At 45.7% G+C, this 19,825-nt stretch overlaps 1 protein-coding gene across 6 annotated transcripts in view; it reads right to left on the bottom strand.

Moving 5' to 3' along the window:
• Positions 1-14,677: 14,677 nt before the first annotated feature.
• Positions 14,678-19,825, bottom strand: part of LOC146811998 (calcium-binding protein 5) — a 224,175-nt gene continuing 219,027 nt past the window's right edge. For all 6 annotated transcript variants that reach the window (XM_085618967.1, XM_085618970.1, XM_085618969.1 and 3 more), the window contains one exon: positions 14,678-19,547. In XM_085618967.1, coding sequence (XP_085475093.1) covers positions 19,522-19,547 — 26 coding nt within the window. In that variant the 3' untranslated portion in view covers positions 14,678-19,521. The remainder of the gene's footprint in view (positions 19,548-19,825) is intronic.

A 19,825-nucleotide genomic window follows, 5' to 3' on the forward strand; every position in this document is an offset into this window, starting at 1 on the left:
TCATTTGGATAAACTGAAAGCTGAATAATTGCTGAAGAATTGAAGAAGTTCACACAGTAGTGGAGTAGTAGAGGCTAAACTAAAATGGCTAACATAGAGGATAATAGAAATAGATGTGCCTTCTTTAAGAGGTGGTGTAGAATATGCTGCTGTTGTACTGGATTATTAATGCTTCTATGGGGAGTTTTAGTTTTATTAGTTACTTTTAGAGTAGAGTTTGGAATGCATATAGAAAATGTGACAAATGTAGAGAAGAATTCACAAAAAGTAGTTCCAATTAGAAGTAGTAGTTACATACACAAAGATAGGTCAGTTAATAATTTTTCTAGTAATGTTTTTTCGAAATTGTTATATGAATATGTGAAGACAATGGAAGTGAGGGATTGCTACGTCTGTATGCAATTACCTGCATCTGTTTCAGAGGGTGTTACTTATCACCATTTACCAGCTACATATGGTATTTCTTGTAGTATTTTAAGTAGTGTTTTTTATTTGTTAGGGAAAATAGATTATAAGATGTCTAACAGAGATAGTATTTTGGGCACTTGCCAATGAACAAAGAGCTGAATCCAGCTAAAGAAGCTAACACTTTTGGTGAGATTTTTCTTGAAGAAAAAGGATTAACATTAGATTACATTTTTAAGAATAATTTAACTTGCAGTTTGAAATAAGAGGAGAGAGCTTTCCTGGATATGGTAGAGGAAAGGAGAGTGAACATGCATGAGAAAGGGGGAAAATATGAAGTGAGTGAGACAATTTGGGACATTGAGATGGGAAAAGAGTTGAGAAATGGGGCTAGTCCAACTTTAGCTCTAGATGCACCACAGAAGGGTAAACTTTGTATTACCAGAAGGAAATCCCAATATGATACATATTTTGTGGGGACTAGTGAGTGCCATGATACATACTTCATTGCGACAGGTTGGGGTTTCAGAGGTGGAGAAGATACAATTTTTCCAGGAGTGTACTATGTTTGTGGGAACAAGGCTTTTTACAAGTTGCCTGACCATTGGTATGGCACATGTTATGTGGGCCTGGTTTTTCCTAAGATTTTTCATACAGATAAAATAAGAGATGTAGAAGATATTAACTTATTAACACGTTTTAAGAGAGAAACTTGGTCTGAAATTGTGGGTGATATTTTTGGGGTTTTGATTCCAGCAGTGGGAATTTCTTTAAATGCTTATGGAATTCGGAAACTGTCCACAGTGGTTGATCGCTTATCGACAAATACCGCAGGAGGGTTTCTTTTGGTGAATACGGAATTAAGTGCCGTACGTGCCATGTCTATGCAAAATCGACTTGCCCTTGATATTCTATTGGCCAAGGAGGGTGGAATCTGTGGACTATTGAAAGTTCAACATTGTTGCACTTACATTCCTGACGAAAGTAAAGACCTGAAGGTCTATATCAGAAATATTACTGATTTGCATGAAGAATTAGTACCACTTGAAGCTGGGAATTTGTGGACTAAAATAGCTAATAAAATGATAGCTGTTAAGGATTTTATTGCAAAGATAGGTAGTACTATTATAGGTAGAATATTGTTTCCCTTGTCTTGTATAATTGTGGCTTTATTAATAATAAGATTGGTGTGTGTGTGTTGTAAAAACAGGGGAGGGAGGAAGAAATTGAATAAAGAAAAGAAAAATAAGAAGTTGAAGAGAGAACCTCAAGAAATTGAACTAGAAGAATTAAGGGAGAGTGTTTATTTAGAGACAAAAAGGGATGATGAAAGAGTGACTGGTGTTTAATGTTGTGTAAGGGGAAAAGACATTTCTGATTTCTCTTAAAATGGGACTAAATTTTCACTAATTTTTTTTTTGGGTTTATTTGGTGATAAAATCACCAAAGGGGGGATTGCTGGAGCAGCGTTTTCATTTAGAAAATTCAGGGGCTTTTGAAGCTCTAGTATGTCTATGCGTTTTATTAATTATTAATAAATAACAAATTAATTATTTGTCTTGTGCAAGTGTGTTTTTATTAATCAATCTGTTTGTCTTAACATAAGAGAAAGTTACACGAGGGTTAGCATGCGTGTGCTGTTTCTGTTTTCTAAAAATAACGTGCAAGTTTTCATGTTTAAACGTTGCTGTGTGCTGTTTATTTTGAGCACAAAACGCTGTCTGAATTAATGCTTTTTTATGTTGCAAAAGCTAGATAAATGCATACACATAAGGGTATTAGTGGGGTTAACACTGTTTAATCACTATGCTGTAGTAACGTTTATTTTGTCTCTTTAATTAAAGATGGTCTATTGTGGTCTATGGAGGCCTGTATTAAGATGGCTGAATTTTGAAGCCTGCCCGTGATTTGTAAAATGAAAGACGTGACGAGGGAGACCCCTGCTGGAAATGGTCTTGAAGTTGACTGACCATGGTCCTTTTATGAAAACTTTCCATGAGGACAGCAGCAGTTTTGGAGGATCTCCAAAAGAAATGGAACATTCAGGGTAGCCTTGGGAGACAAAGGAGTTTTAGAAATGAACAATGAACTGTGGTTCGGCTGCCGAAGGAAGTTGAACAAATCGGATACTTTAATAGTTCCTTGGTTCCTGTTCCGTAGTTTTACTTTTCCTGAGCGGAGATTTTCAGATGTAGCAATGTTACATTTCTTCCTTCTCGCTCTGCTCAGTGATTCAGTGTTTATTGCAAACTTTATGTGTGTTTCCATTGTAATTTTTACTATAAAAATTGTTAGCTTAGGGAGGGCTTTGCCACTTGCCATTTTGCCTTTGCCGCGTGAATCTGCGTTGCTGAGGATCAATGCTGAGGACTTCGTCTTGAGAGACTTTACCGAGAGACTTGTCCTGACCCGTTCTGACACTTAGTTAGAATAGGTAACTATGAGAAATGATTTATTCTGATTGATTTACTTTGACTAATTTAAGATAAAGCAATATAATTTTAAACATGGTGTTGAATTTTCTTTCTTGTCAATTATTGGGTTTATATTTCTGATCATTATTGTATATGTTGTGTAGATTATGTTATTGATTAGGACAGTCACAAAACCAGATCTGATCGACCTGATATCGATGCAGGGTGTTTAGGTGTTTTCTTTCCACAGGTTTATTGCTGGTAGAGTATTTGAGCGTGTGTTAGTGAAATGGGCCCTAGTGTATGATGAATGTATGTGCGTGTAACTGTGTGATTACTCTATCCGTGGTAGTGGGCATATTTTAGATACCCTGATCCCTATCACAAACATTCACCCCCAGTCACAATGATCTGGATTTAATCCATTGTTCTTTTGCTCACCACACCACCCCAGTTTGGAACAAGGCATATGCAAATCAGTCTTGACCCTGTTCCTCGTGGGAATAGTCCAGCCTGAACTGCCAAGTAGGGTGACCAACCGTCTGTAATTTTCGCGGACTGCCCGTAAATTAGCTCTAATGTCCGTTGTCTGTGGTAGGTGTGTTAAAGGACGGCATAAGTCCATCATTTTAGCCTCTCCAGTAAAAGACAAAAGTTAATTTCACAATTGTGATTCCCCACCTGCAGGGAGGGAATCTCCTGTGCTGCATTCCGCAGGGAGGAGCAGACAGCTAGAAAGAAAAGAGCCTTCCTAACAGAGTGTCTGCTTTGCCAAAGATATGCTAATGTGTGCAATTAGAAAATGTTAAGGCCGTTTTGGGGCCAGTATTGCCTTGAATTGGTGGAGTCACATGAAACTTCCTGATAAGGGAGGGCGTTTTGAAAAGTTATGGGTTATTACTGCAAAGATCGGTACATTTTGTGTGAAATGCCCTGACACACTGGACCATTGACAAATAAAAAAGGAAACACATTTCTTTGAAATCATTCTTGTTAACAGACATTCCGGCAGTTATTTGTGTTGGGTGTCATTTTATTCCCTCTGAAGTAAAAATACGGCGTAAGTACATGCTACAGAAACAATAATCGTCACCTTTGCTTAACCCCCTCACACGCTTCTTTTGCTTAGCTGAGCATTTCTTTATTAGCTCCTAATAGGGAGGTCTGTAGGGTTACAAAACCTGAGAGGAGTGCCTGAAAGACAGTCCTTCTTGTTATTCACTGAGATGGTTGGAATGGCCTGCTATGGGAGTGCACTGAGGGACAAAGAGAGTCAATAACAGGTGTTGGTGAAGTAAAGTGCAGCTGCATTGTTCTTTTAATGGAGGAATATCAGTTTCCGCCCGTTGATTTCTGATCAGGGCCGGACTGGCTGTAGCAGGCACCGGGCGTTTCCCTGGTGGGCTGCCAGGGTGGGGGCTGGTTTTGGGCCCTTGGGGGGCCTTTTTGTTACCGGGCCGGCAATATCGGCCCCCTGTAACAAAATCGGCCGAAACCGGCCCTAACAAATAGCTCACCCGCACCGCCCCATCCCCCTAGGGGGGCCAGCCGAGCAGTTTGCCAGGGCCTGTTTTGTTTCCCAGTCCGGCACTGTTTCTGATGCAAGCCTCTCTAACTATGTACTCATCACCTCAGGACTCCACCGTCCTCTTGTTTTAAAGGGGCCATGTAGTGTAGAGAAAAAACAGTTCTCTATTTACCTAATCCTGCATCTCTAACAACGGCCAGCAAAATGGAATTTCGAGAATATTTGATGACATTGGCATGCGTTTTGAGATCTATTGTGACATCATTCACTGGATGGCCCTTTTAAGAATGACACAGTTTTATGCATCAAGGGTTCACTTTATCAGTTCAGATGGCACAATATGTTGCATACATAGCCTTTCTCCTCTCTGTGAAGGTCTGTGTATGTTTATTGTCTATGACTATAGCCCCTCTTAAATACGTCTGACTCTGCGATGAGCTCTAAGGATCGGAATGCCAACATTTATAACCCAAAAGTTAGTTGTGAGAGCTTTTCCCAGCATCACAATATCTTTTTAATTCTTTGTGTTATGCCAGAATGTATATGGTTTTTGCAATCTACAGCATACACTCAAGGGCTTAAGAGGATTAATGCATCCAGTTTTGTTTTTGATGCTATTTTTTATTCTTATAATATGACTAAAGCTTGTGCACAACATGCAATTTTCTAATAGATGGCAACATGTCAGAAAATAAGTAGAGATTGGCGAGTCCCATTTCTGAAAATACGGGTTAGTGACATACTGATTTGGGAAAAATCATTGACAATTTGTAAATGGCACTGTTTGGAGCCTGCATTGCTAGCCTCCAGATGTTTGGTGCAATCTTGCTAGCTTGTACCTACCAAATACCTTTCCTAAAGTAAAGGTGAGAGAATAAGGGGGAGATATGATGGGAAATATATGAATAGTAACGGAAGACACATGGGATGATATGATAAAGGTATGAATAGTATATCTATTTTATTAGTGGTGCACTAATTATAGAATGTATACCTTTAGTGATGTACTTCCTGTGACATGAACAGGGTCAAAGGTCACATGGTATCACTGCCGGTAAGACATCAAAGGCCATATGATAACACTTACTGTGATGTCACTGGGGTCCAAGGGCGTTGTGATGTCACTTCCGCTACCCCAGGCTTTTTGGTGAATCGACGTCCGTGGCACTAGGAAAAATCTTTATATTACTGATATCTATAATGCAGTAGCACTTTTTATCTTTAACCTAAATTTATATGTGCATTTAGTGGCAGCCTATATTATACTGTGTGTTAATGCTCATTTAAAATAATGACTTAAACATTCACGGTCCTTTTTGGGCTCTCCTAGCACTACAAATACACAAGTCACTTTTCTCTACTACACCAAACAGGATTCAATTCTGTGGACCTCTGGTTGCACATGTATACTTCTGTAGTGAACGCATTAACCAATAGAGGTTTCATAACAAACAATAGAACATTCTCTACTGATTAGTTTAATTTGTATTTATTTTTCAGTTAAGGCGTTCATATTTTATATGTAGGTATCTGATGGTGAGAGAGCAACAAAATAGTTACACAATATTTCCGCTTTTTTTAGCCACGCCTTTGATTACATCCCTGCGCTTCCTCACCCCATCCCCATGGCAGTATTTATACTTTTTTTAATGCACTTCAACCTCTGCATTGAATAGCTTTGAGGTGGGTGAGCAACAAACTAACACAGTGAGCTGAGCCAAAGGTCTGGCTCGGATCTTAGAGCCTGTGCACGAGCCAAGCCTTGATATGTTTGATACGTAAATCATATAACAAACATCATGTTAAATATGGTAAAATTCGGGAGAAGTGTACTTATTCAACATGTGAAGCACTGATGTTAAGACATCACATTAAAGCATATTAAATGAAATAAATTGTTTTTTGTACAACTGGTATGCATTTGAAACTGCTTTCATATGCATTAATGGAAAAGATGTAGGTGAAATAAAATATTTGCCTAGGATCACACAATTTAAGTAGGGAAAACAGGATTCATCCCGGTTTTCAAATGTAACTTTGTAAAAATTAGCCAGCACATGGGTGTTTGTCTTTCCTTATGTTAAGGCTTTATTTTTATTTCCTTGTTCATTTTTCGGCAGTTTTCATATAGCATGAACTCGACCCAAAGTTATTAGAGCACTTTATATGAGCACCACTTACATTACACAAGGTCACATTCATTGTTTATAGGCATGGGGAGATTAAGTGATTTGCCTAGAACCCCAGTTCCAAAATCGGCAGCCCTGGCCCTAATGCCACATCCTGGATAGAGGGACGGAGGTAGGAAGAAGCCACATGAAAGCCTGGTTCGTTATGGGCTCGAGGTTCTAACAGGACCTTGAGCTGAGCCAGAGCCAGGCTTCAGGCTCAAGCCTGGCTCAACGTTTCAGTGGTTCGCCACATCTAGAATAGCTCTATAATGTCTAAACAGTCAGTGATATTAGTATATGGTATCCTGCCTTTCCTTATTTTCATTATGTACCTTTTTTTTTAATTAGATATTTTGTCAGATTAGCTGGGGATCTGTATTTATTTAACATAGTATTTGATTAATCTTACAGAATTATACAAAACACTGTCTTCTGGTTTTAAAGGGGATTGCAAAAAATATATTAGTCTAGTCAGTGACTTAAGTGCACTATGTATTACCAAGAAGCCTGAGTTCAAATACTGGATTTACAGCACGGCTAAGTTGTGTGATCCTAGTCAAATCAATTTACTTCATGTGTCTAATGTACTTGATAGTGAAATTTTAGATCATTTTCAAGTAATTCCGTTTAAGATGGACTGTGAACAAAACAAATCACTAGTGTGTTTTATTAGCCTGGAATGTTCCACCATTCATTTTTTTTTTTTTTTTTTTTTTGAAAAACCTTTATTGATGTTTCAATCATTTACACGTATGGGCCTACAACCCCCCGGGGCCGGCCGCTAAGTAACCAGGATAATAAAAGCAAATGTCAACACAGGCGGCACCTCGGAGAGCAAAGTCTTCAATCCAATATAGTCCGGCCAATGAGCCGCGCAGGTAGGACACCAGGAGAGAAAGGGTTTTTCATTTTATGATAAGACGAAACAATAGGATCAGGTGCCAAACAATTTCCCAACAGCGAGAAGGGGCAAGGATAAGAGACGTAAACAATAAGCAGCAATACATTGAATCAATGGCGCAGGCGCAGGAAAGTACGGATAAGGAGAAATATCAAAGATAGTTGCGCCTACAGGTCCCCGTACCTAAAGCCCAGCAAACCCCCCGGAAACTGTGGCACACATGAAGAGCAAACGATTCACAATCAGGGTGGTGTATCGCACTGATCCCAGAAAAAGAAAGCAAAAAGAAACAGAGAAGAAAAGAGGAGGCCATGGAAAAAGAGATAAAGACTAAAGAGTCCCCTCCCCCATCCCCCCACCCTGCACCTCTGCGAATGAGTATGGCCCCACCCCCCAGCAGTGTGCCTGTCGCCCTGGAACTAGACCCGAAATATAGAAGAGACAGGGAAAAAAGAGAGTGAGAAAGAGCCCCCCCAGACGGGGGGGCGGAAAGAATATAATAAACTGGAGGAGGGCCTTAAAAACATACCCCCGGCTTCTCCCTCCCGCACGGTGAAGTCTCCCCCCGGCAAACAATTAGCATCACCAAGTCGACCATATCAAAAAAAGGGGGGGGGGAATGGGGAGCATTATACACCAACTATGCGAATAACCACGAGAGCGCGCAACCATGAGTCCGCCTGTCTACTAGGTGACCACCCCCGAAGGATCAGCCTCAGCCTTGACCGCTTTTTGCGATTCTGCCCATGCCTGCCCCTCGACCCAGCACCATGTCCAATGTCCCAAGGTACAGGAGTGTCCAAAAACAGTCGGGAAGCGCCGCACACAGGTGGGGTGGAAGTCTCTGAGCATCCGCACAGACCGCTTCATGGAGGGGCGTCTTTTCCAGTGCCGCCCCAGGATCTGCACTGCACACAAGGTCCAGACAGGCTGAATCAGCCAAATGAGACACACGTTGCTGGAATTGTCCCTGGGCCGCCGGAGACCGCGCACGGGACAAAGCCACCATCTTCCGCTCAGGTCCAATACCTCCGGAACAGATCAAGTCCACAGTTAGCCGACCACACGGTAGCATATTGTCCGGAGTGTCCGGCTGTACACTAATCGCGGGGGGGGCCGCAACATCTTCCTCTTGTGTGCAGTGTGGAAAGCCACTGTGTACCTGCGGACCAGCATGCCGCCACTGTCCCAACGCTGTTACCACGCCATCTAGCTTCCCCCCCCAGGACCCCGGCGCCATGAGCCAAGGAGTAATGAAGGGCACCAAGGGCCTCCAGGAGGTCGCAGTACCCCAGAGCAGCTCCCTCCGATCGCTCCGCTACACTCCCGAAAGTCACACACCCCCAGTCTCGCTGCGTCCCAGCGGACAGGATGGTAGGCTGCATCGTGACAAAATGGCCGCTGGGAAGGCCCGACTCGGATTGGGGCCAGGACCCCGGGAACAACGCCTCAAGGTCCACGTCGCTGAAGACAGGGATCCTGGGGCAGGCACAGATTCAGCCGTTGCGCGGTCACGGGCAACAGTCGTCCCCGCCACGGACCAGCTCCCGCGAAAAGCCGGGAGCAGCCCGCAAGGATCAGGGCGAGCCAGGGACGGCGTCCGGGCAGCTCACCGTCAAAGGCAGGGGCAAACGCCACAGCATCCGAGAATTGCACACCCGGGCATGTCCTCAGTCCGCAACGCTCAGCAGGGGGGAGCGGACGCAGCAAAATGCAGGCCGAGGGGAGCTCCGCTTCGGTGGACCGACTCCACCCAGTCACCACAGGCCGCTGTTGTTCAACTGCCACCCGGCCAAGGCGTCCACTCGAGGTCCCGGCTTCGGGACCGCACGGGCCGCAAAGTTCAACCGCTGATTTCTCCGGTTGTACGGCAGTCAGAGACCTCGGAGTCACACGATCAGTTGCCACTTTCGTTTACGAACACGATCTCGTAGCGCAGAATAAGGATCTCATGCAGGATATCCGTGCGGGATGCGGAGATTCACGGAGCCGGGAATCTACGCTGCCGTCCCGGTCGCCATCTTGGCTCCTCCCCCTGTTCCACCATTCATAACAATAATATTGGTCATGATGTAAGGGGCACCAGATAATTGGCTCATTCAGTTCACTCCTGGTGTAGTCAAGAGGGAGGGTTAATGAATGTTTGGAAGTTCATGTTTAGAAACTTTAATTTCAGATGAAGGCTAATGCAATGTTGTGGCCTAATGCACTAAAATGAAACACTACCATATGTTTAAAAAATAGATTATATTGTTGTATGCCAAAGGAGATTACATAGCATGATTTTAGCCAGGTATGTAGAAAAGATTACATCGTGCAATTACAGAAGAACAGTGCTGGGCTGTTTATGAATAGTTGTTTGAAAAGACAAGGGAACCCAATAGGCAATTGGTCAGGGACCTTGGGTAAGGATTTTATAGAAGACAGTCCCTAGACAGTCTAGGATAGTACAAAAAAATAATAAATACAGGCTAAATAGCAACTATATTCTTTGTCCAGCCAGATAGGGTTTTTTAATCTCAAGATATTTATATGGCATAGAATACATAAACAAAATACAAGTGGGACACATCCAGCGTCCAACTAACATTCAAAACCAAACAAAAATAAAAATAAAAAGGGAGTTCAGGCAAATAGAAATGTATCTGCGTAATATAAATTAAAGCAGATTTAAGTGACGTAAACACCATTGCACATTTTAAATTCCACAGTATATTAATTTGCATATGATGTAATGGAAGTCGACGACGTTTCGATCCCTAACAGAAATGTAACGAGACCATCATCAGGACTTAGTACTTATACATGCCTGTATACATTTGGCTAATTACTAAATAGTGTTTGCCAGAGTATTTACAGTGTATTCATATCAATCATTGTGTGGAGACAACCGTTTGACGATCCGTGGTTGTCAGTAAAGAGAAGAGTGCTGGCTTCTCAGGATTAGCAAGAGATTCAATTGGAGCCGGGACGGGCGCTGGGATGAAGGGAGAATTTTGTGCTCAAAGGTATCCGGTCGAAGTAAACGTGAACCATGCCAGGTGAAGCCAATACGTGAATTATTTAGAAGTATGTCCAAGGCTTCATGACCTGGCGCAAGGGACCCGAGTACTGCCTCGGGTCCTTGGATGGAGCACCTGCCGCGGTGTCCTCTCAAGTATTCGCGGGGTGCTCCCTAGGTGCTCGGGGAGAGTAGTTGGCCTAGCGGCTAGGGCGCTCGACCTCGGACCTGGCAGGGTGGGTTCGAGTCTCGGTGGTGGGGCGGAACATCCTGTGATTCTGGGCAAGTCGCTTGGTCCCCCGTACCTAACAGGGAGCTGGGGGACAAGTGGCCGCCCCCCCGCCCCGCAGTTGCAGGGGAGGCCCGGTGCCGCGCTACAGAACGTTTGGGGGTAGGTGGCCTACCGCCCATGTGGCCGCAGGCGGGGGGCGCTGTGGCGTGCGAACGCATTGCGACACAGGTGGGGTTCGCGGACCGCATGTGGGACCAGCTCCTCGCCGGGTGAGGGGAAGGTGTGGAAAGCGTGGTAAAGGGAGTTTACAAAGGAGCTATTACACCACTGATCGTTTATGTAGATTCCTGGTGCAGTGAGGTGTTTAGGTCATTGGATGGCACTGTCCCTCGTTCTGCGATTGTTCACTCCTCGTCAGTCTTGGCATTACCACTTAATCGTTTTCCTTCCCTCCAGACCCTGCGTACCTGGGGCCTAGAATCAAGTGGTAGTTGTAAGAAGAAGGGTATGGATAGTTAATCTGGTTTTGCAGATTTGATGTATACAGTTAAGGTGATAGCACAGCGGCACTGGTCCATTACAATACAAGAGTCGCCAGTGGTGGTAGCTTGGCGCAGTGGCAGTATAATGGCCGCAGACGTCTCCCTAGACGGGGGGGGCTGTGTCCTCAAGCTGCTCTCCCGAACCTCCTATAAATATCTAGGAGTTTTTTGGTAGAGGATTGTGCCGGGATATTGACTTTTCTGGTAGGGTAGCCGAGGGCTGCCGGCAGCGTGGCTGGGGCCTGCTGTTTTTGGCCGGGTGGGGCAAAATGGGGCCCGCCTCTCGCGGGAAGTGGAACTGCGGGTGGTTGTTGGCAGCGCTCAGTGGGTATGGTAGATGCATTTAGGATCGCAAGCGCTTTCTTTCTGGGGTCAGACTCTGGTGCAAACGCCATGTGTGCCTTTTTATGCACAAAGCCCTGGTTAAACCGTAAGCAGTTACACTACGCTCCCAACTGAAGGGGCCAGTGGTGAACAACCTTGGTGTGTGGGGCAGCTGGTGGGGTGGTCACTAGGTGATCGAGCCGTTACTTTGTACCAGCTGGAGGACCATGGGAATGGTGCGTGTTATCCATTCTTTGTCTAGGCGGCCTCAGTGAAGAGGGGACGGTGGCTAATAGTGCATACACTTTGCACGAGTCCCTTGGCTTAGTGTTGGTTAACGAGCAAACAGAAACCTTGGCAGCTAGGGATGGGGGCAGCTAGCTCTTGGTAGACTACGCAAATGAGCCAGATTTGTGGCTCACTTATCCGATGCCAATAGTTGCATTGACAAAGCCATAAGATGAACTTGTAGGTGGAGTGCCCATATTGTATTGATTACAGGGATGCAACGACACAGCGTCAAACTACACAGCGGCCACCAGGCCGAATTACAGCACAAAGTGCACTGGGTAATTTGACTAAGCGGGTGCTGGTGCGCTGCCCGTGACTTAATTGCTCACTGGTGCTTGGGACAGCCTGCCATGAGTGGGGCACTGTCTGTCTATTGTAGAGATGACCCCGAAGGCATGGATTAATGCAATTGGCATTAAAATCACTGTTGCCAGTTGCCCAAGCCATCCTTTTAGTTTTGAGGGCTTGAAATAGGCTGATCTTCACGTTTGCACGAGTACCCGGATCCGTAGTTGTGGTGTTACTATTGATTGGCAGCATGGCAGGAGAAAGGTGTGGTGCATAAGGAAGTGGCCGCCGGACAGGAGTCCGGGCTTATAGGGGCACAATTGTCAGGTATTCAGTAGAACTGCCTTGCGGTATGTAGCGCGCGCATATGCCGATTCTAGTTTTGCGCAATCCTGGGCGTCACAAGGTATGTGTCGCTGCGAACAGCCCTAGGTCAGAAAGTGTTTTACTCAGCCTTCAGTTGGCACTGCGGTACGTATGCCTTGGTGGTTACCGGACAGGGTGCCCTGGGTGGGGCAAAGCAGCACACCAGTTTGGGATTAATTATTGGTGCCCTACCCAAGTGCACTGCCAGGGGCCATTAAGCGGAAAGACTACCCAGGGGGCAGGCTCTAACAATTTGGCTGTAGGAATAGATTATTCATTCACTATCCCGATAGTGGGCATCGCTCCACCTTTCCCAGCGAGGTAGACGTAAGCGGGTAGTTGTGTCACTTGACGTTGAGGAGCGTTTCTTTCAATGCTTTTCTCCATAGAAGTAGTCTCGCCAACTTGGTTCCAGAGTAGAGGGTGCCTGTGTCTCAAAATCGATCAATATGTACATGAGTATCGGTTGACTCGCTGTCCTCTGTACAGGCTCTGGTATCCTATACCTGTCGTGTTCCATGACTCCAGCTTTGCGAGTATAGACTCCTGGGGAGTTCCCCGGTCTCTGGTCTTCATTTAGTTAGCTTTTGTGGCTTCAGCTCCAAAGTTTTCATTTCCGGTAGGTACAGGGATAGCTCTTCTCAGCCAAGGTCACATTGGGATTACTTGGGAATCGGGTTGTTCGGTGTAAACCTCGGTGTCCTGCTGGAGCCTCTGTGGCATGCGCCGTGAGATGACTTTCGTATTATTCCATTTAGTGAGTTTGCGCTGCTTGGCCTACTAGGTCCGTTGGACATCAGGAGTCAGGCAAGTGGACCTTATAAATGTCTTTTAATGGACGTACTGCTGTTGGAGAAGGGTAAAAGGGTTGTCGGTTTTGGCCGGGTACCAGCTAGCATGACTTCAGCTTTCTCTACGACAAGGGTGCATTATCGGCCTAGAACCCATGTATACTTCCCGGGGCTCTGCCCACACCTAGGAGGGCCGATATCGCACAAAGCACAGGGGGAGAGGTCACAGATAACATCTCGTACTTGATCAGTGACATTACCAGGGTCTTCCCTGGTCCCAATTTAGACTAAAGTGATGGTCTGGCCCAGGGTTGGCAAAGGATAGTTATGTTGTTCCTGCATGCACCGATCTCGCAGTACAACGAGGTAAAACATTTTGTCTCCGAGGCGGGGATTGTGCGCCACCACTCCTTTCACAAAGGGCCCCTGCTCCCGCACCTTGATCACGTGTATGTGACCTGTCTGGCTGTTGCAGAAGTTGATTAGTGCGTTGGTTCATTCGCGGTTGAGCTCGCTATTCACCGAAGGGAGACGGTTGAGGAAGGTTCAGCACGTTAAGGTGACAGTCCCACCAGGTCAGAAGTGAAGCATCCGCAGTAAGCTACGCTGGGAAGCTAGGAGTTTGCTTCATCTTTCTTATACAACTAACAAGCATTGTTTAAGCCAAAGGCACTGGCATGTAGTGAGGCACAGTGTTTGGGTTTATACACGGAGGCAATGTCATGAGCTGCTAAACTACAGCCTGCCATGCCACCGGCTAACAGCCCAAGCGGGTGAGTTCGCGAGGTCTTGGGGCACAGCTGGGCCGCTGTCAGGCATTGGCAGAAGTACATACATCCTCCAGTTGTTGTTACCTGTCTGTGTTAACCAACCCCTCACCTCAGACGTTAAGGTAACAGACCCCGGCCCTTCAGCAACATCGTGCCAGGGGGGCATGCGCGCTGCGCAAACACAGAGATCCAACCATAAGGGTGCCGAGTAGCAAAACCAGTAGACAGGTTTAAGAGGTGTCTCTCTAGCCTTACAGCTGTGTGAAACCACTAGCATTTAGAGGTGCGCCCAGGTGAGAATGGGGCGCTCCTTAAGGTTCGGATGACCACTCCGGTCTGTGGTACCTCCCAGCGGAACCACTGGTAGTGTACTGCAGCTAGCAGGGAACTGGGAACCTGGGATACTGACACTTGTACCTCGCTTGGTGGGGTGGCGGTCAGCCAACATAGTGTGCTGCCGTCCCAATAAGGGGGTAGCAGCGTGCCAACACAAGGGGACACTATGTCAATTGAATAGTTGGCACGCCCAGTGTGTAACTAAGACTAAACTTCAACGGAGCAGGTAACTTGTCACCGCCGGGGATACCCTGGGCTGGCGGTGGGTAACCCCCCCAAGGACACTCCCCCCCCCCCCCCCCCCCTTATCTGGGAGCATTATAGGATGAGGAAAGTAGGACTTAGCCAATCCGTAATGCTTGGACCATGCTGCAGGCAATGCGCACTGCTTAAATCAGACAGATTCTCTAAGCCAGTATGCCTGGGCGGTTTCTCCACGGAGTGAGCTGAACGGGCATATTCCCATAAAAAATAAGGGATACATGGCAAAGGCATGGGAGCCCTTGCCCACGGCCACACACTTCAGTTATGAGCACTCCTGCGCGTCAGGATTTAGCAAACATAGGGACTGTTCATATATTATATAGAATCCCCCTAGCCAGAATAGCCAGAGCAGCCAGGCGGGTGGGGGAGTCGTCACCTAGCTAGCGGACTGCTGTCCCATAGAGGGGCACGCAGGTTTTCAGGCGCACTCAGTGCTAGGAGAACATCAGCTAGGTGCATCCAGCACATAAACGGGGCCTTGCGAGCCTGGGCGCCGGCGGTCACCCCGCCCTGAGCTGGCTCGGGGCCGAGGCAAGTGAAGCAGTGGAACTTTCACGTATGGGGGGAATTGCTCTTGGCACAACTCCCCAGGCCTGATGGGCCTCTGGTTTCAGCAGACACCATCTGACCCAGGATAGCGTCAAGGGCTTGGGATATAGATGGGGCCATCTAGAACCAGCAGGGATGGTTCCTTTCATCTGGATTGCAGGAAGCTCCAGACAGGAGAGGTGGCAGGTAAGACTATAGCTGCTTTGGTGGGGGGCTCTGGCGGCGACGGTGGCCGCCTCCAGAGCTGTGGTGGAGTTACAGGGCGATCTGGAAGCAGGCCGGTACCAAGGGTACCTCTGCGCGGCACCATAGGGGGTGCCAGAGCCAAATCCGAGGAGCCTCATGGGAGGGTCCCGGAAGCCGTATCGGCGTCCCGATAGTCCTTCGGGCGGTTGTGGGCCTGAACTGAGTAGAAGTTACCAACGGTCACGTGATCCTGGAAGAGAATCACTTGGACAGCAGCATAGGCGGGGTTCGCTCCAGTGCTGCCCGGCTCATCAGGCGGGCAGGCGGCCCAGTTGGTCGCCTGCCCTTGGATCGCCCGTAAGATAACCCACCTATTACATAACGGTGTATGTAATAAACCTGCAGCATTTTGTACCCAATCAAACAGTCTGAGTGTGTGTTATTATTGGGTAATGTATTTTTTGGAGGGGGGGCTGAGGGGTGCCAATGGCGATACTATAAGGGCAGCATCTCGTCCCGCACGGGGAGCTGAACACGCAGAACTCGGACTGCTCCTTCGTAGACTACACAGTACAGCTCATCGGGTGAATGCACTTCTCGACCAGCTGCTAATACCTGGAGCGGAAAGGCAACGCAGACAAATAAAAGGTCATTTTCTCCGAGAGGGCAGCCCTTCCAGTGCAGTTGCAGCAGCAGTAAGCTCTTTAACTTGATCTGTGTCCATACGTGCTGCTCTCACTCTGATTACGAGATGAACTGACGATCGCTCTAGGGAATGTGACCCCTCATCAGCTCCCCTCCCCGTCCCCCTCGTACTAATCCCAAACTCCCTGGGGCTGCTTGTGCACAGAATACTGCAGATTTTCCGAGCGGTTCTGCACAACCCTCTTAATTAAAAGGTTTTTACGGAGCGATGAAATAAGAGCGCCACCTCCCCCCGGTCTCCGTCATCACCCACTAAACATTTGCAAATCCCTCAGGGTGCACATGGCGGAGCCCCTGGTAGTCAGAGTTTCTAAGCATGGCGCGCTTCACAGTCTGCAGCCGAAAAGTAAGACTCGAGACACAAAATGCAGAGAATCCTATTTATTGACCCCAGAAGGGCTGTCAGTAACGGGCTGGCCCAGTGAGGTGGGCGGAGACTCCGTGTCCACTCACGGGCGCTCCTTCATACATCGAAAGATGAATCTTTTATTTCCAGAGGCTCCTTTTTGTAATGCCCAACTGTTTACTTCTGGACGCGCGAGGGAATATTCTACTGAGCGAGTGATTACGTCATTCTCACCCAAGCTTTGGAGTACTGAGCACTTTATTTCGGAAAATGCCACGAAATGCATTTGCAGACGAGTTGTTCAGATTTGTGGGATTATGTGAATATGTTGCTTGATTAGCCCCATATTTGTGGAGCTGAGGAATCTATTTCAGGAGACTATGGGTAGACCTATTGGCAGAGGAGTTTCATTCATTCCTTAAACTCCTTTTCAAACCATTGACTGATCCGCCTGCAGATGTGCCTTTTACTTCTCGAGACTCCTTTAAACCTGTATAATGATGGCCCATTATATCTAGAGACTCTTGGAAACTATTGGCGCATGAGTTCTTCACTAAATCCCTTGTGAAATGCGAACATCAGCTTACTGTGATCAATGGAAGCTTGATAGGGCCAACTTAGAAAACAGAGCAGATACCAGTGAACTCTCACTGTTGGGCAGCCAGGCCTTGTCCGGCTTCCACTGAACACTCACCGGCCCACAGAAGTCTTCTCTACTGGTCTACCATTAATGCCTATGTTTCATGGAGGCTTAACCACAGACTTGACACCTGCCAGTGCATGCCCGTGGCTGGATCTGTTATCAAAAGACCTTACCATACATGGAATTCCAAAGCAACAGTACTGCAAGGGTTAAAGGGATGTACCCGTGAGACTAATGACTGGCACTCCTTCACCCGCCTTCTGATTCATAAACGGTCCTACTGAAATCCCTTCGCTTGGTCCTTCAGGTCTCTGGGCAACGGAGCCCCCGGTTCAAAAGTACCAGTCTCTGCACACCGCCGAACATCTTGGCTCAAAAAGCCTGGGTGAAGCAGTATATTCCTCCTAGTCCAGGCTGCACGGCAGGGGTACTGATGCCCGAAGCCTCAAGAGGTGAAAGCCATCATATACAAAACTTTACACAGCCTTAACTTTCCCTCAATAGGACTGACAGATGGCCTAGTTGGACACTGCTATACTTCTCTAACTGCATGGCGCACTCTAGGACTTATAGTGCTGTGTGTCCTTAACATAACAAATGGACAGATGGGTCCTTTTCTTCAGCTGGCCATTGAAACTATTGGCAGATGGAGTTTTGATTTGTGGACAGTAGTTTAATAGCTGTCTTGGGTAAACGTTATAGGGCTTTTCTTTTAAGTCTTTTTTGAATTGTTCACCACAGGAATACACATTTTTCTTTATGGAAACAGAGTATCCATTTCCAAAGCAGGTCCAATTTCTATTCCTAATGCTTCCAAAGTTTTGCTCGAAGGGTAATTGGAATCCAGAGACAGTCAAATGTCTCTGCAGATGAGTTGTCGACTCCCAGGGACCATTACATTGATTAGAAGATGAATCTATAATTTGCAAGAGTTAGTTCAAATTAACTGGAAGATTTATTTTAAGAGATATTTGCAGCTACCGTAAAGAATATGTATTGAATTCTGTATCCTTCATAACAACTATTGTAACAATTAACCCTTCCCTGATTCCTACTTCTGTAAGGAGATACGATTGTTCACCATTGTTAAAACTCTATCGGACCTAGTCACAAACTAATTTTTGTGGTACATAAAGTAGTACTACAGCAGTACTACTCACGTACGACAAAATGCTATTCACAAACCTACCTCAGTCTCTCCTATCTTTTTTGGGCATAGGTCTCTGTTACTGTGGCATGTGTAGTGATACATTTTAGGAGAAATTGTGTGAGGGATACTGGGGATTGACTGGAAAAAAAAGGAATAATCACTACTAAATGGAAGGGATTAATGAAAATTTACGGAAGAGTTTAGGGCAGGGCATTTTAATACAAACACATTTTTTAACAAAGTGTATGATATATAAAATGAAAATGGATGGGAGTTTTTGTAATTATCGATTAAAAATTATCATTTAAAATGAAATCAATATATTTACATTAATTATTTAATACGCATTTAATTTGATGAGTTGATGTTCTCTATGTAACATTTGATTTTATTAGTTCTGTTTTAAAAATACATATTTAAAAATAATATATATTTATATTTTATATTAAAATATGTGTAATCAATTTTTTAAAGAATAATAAACTTCAATAATTTTCCTTATACTTTCCCTTTGAGAGATCTCAGCCACAGTGGCGGAGACCTCCACCAATGTGAACAAAGTTATTAGTAGTAACTTTACACTGGTAAATCCTGTTATAAGAGGCTTCAGGCATTCATTTTGAGAGAAGAGGCTTCGGGCCTTAAGTTTGAGAGTAAGTCGAAACCTAGATGCAAATCTCAGATATAGTGACAAGCCAAAATGTGTAGAGTTACACCTAGGTATAGTAGTAAATATACATATGAGTGCCTATACACATGTATATTTCACTTTGTGAATTGGCCCGTATGAAACTACTATAGGTTGCATCCTTCACACCTATTCGACTGGGTCCACTGGGAGATGGATTCTTCTCTCTCATAAAATACAGAAGCCATTGTAAGGTTAGCTCTTCCCTGCTATAGACTGTTGACTCCATAACCGACGAGGCATGCTATTGGACCTGGTGGAACAGATTGGAAGAGGAGTCCATCAGTGGTGTAATCCTTTGTAAGAGGAGTCCTTAACCACTTCTCATAGTAGAATCTATGAAGATGAGTCTTTTCTGTTGCTAGAGTGAGCACTTCACTGGGACAATGCACAGGGCGATGTGTATGAAACGTTTCCTGATGTTTGTGGGTTAATCCCACAGTCCACTGCTGGAGCTCCCTCTCTGTGCAGATCTTCAAGCCTGGACTTTATCCTTCAAGGTTGATGGCCATGGCTAGGGTTGTGGACGAATTTCATGGCCCCCTCCTTGTCTCCTGCCCCTACAGAGGAACACCTCTCTCTTGGGCCATCTTTGCTCCCATGGGCCTCCTGAGGGGAAGGGTGGAGGCTTCAGCGGGACATCATCCTGACGAATTCTGCAAGAGAAAAGCAGGTGCTGTCAGGACAGATAGACAGAATGGGGAGACAGGAGTATAAGGAGAAAATAAGGAAGTATGGGGCTGTAGATATCTTTGGTCTGATCAGGAGTTGCCTGGTGCAGGGGGCACAGTAATAGTAGGAGTGATATTACCATTATTCTTGGATATTCTTGCCCTTGTTCTGGGCATTCCACATTTTCACACGGAAATGGGGAATATGATGCAGGAATTGGTGTTTCTGTGCCAGTTCCCACATGTTAGTCTTCATTTTCTGT

The sequence above is a fragment of the Triturus cristatus genome, chromosome 7 (genome assembly GCF_964204655.1).
Source record: "Triturus cristatus chromosome 7, aTriCri1.1, whole genome shotgun sequence".
Classification (NCBI taxonomy): domain Eukaryota; kingdom Metazoa; phylum Chordata; class Amphibia; order Caudata; family Salamandridae; genus Triturus; species Triturus cristatus.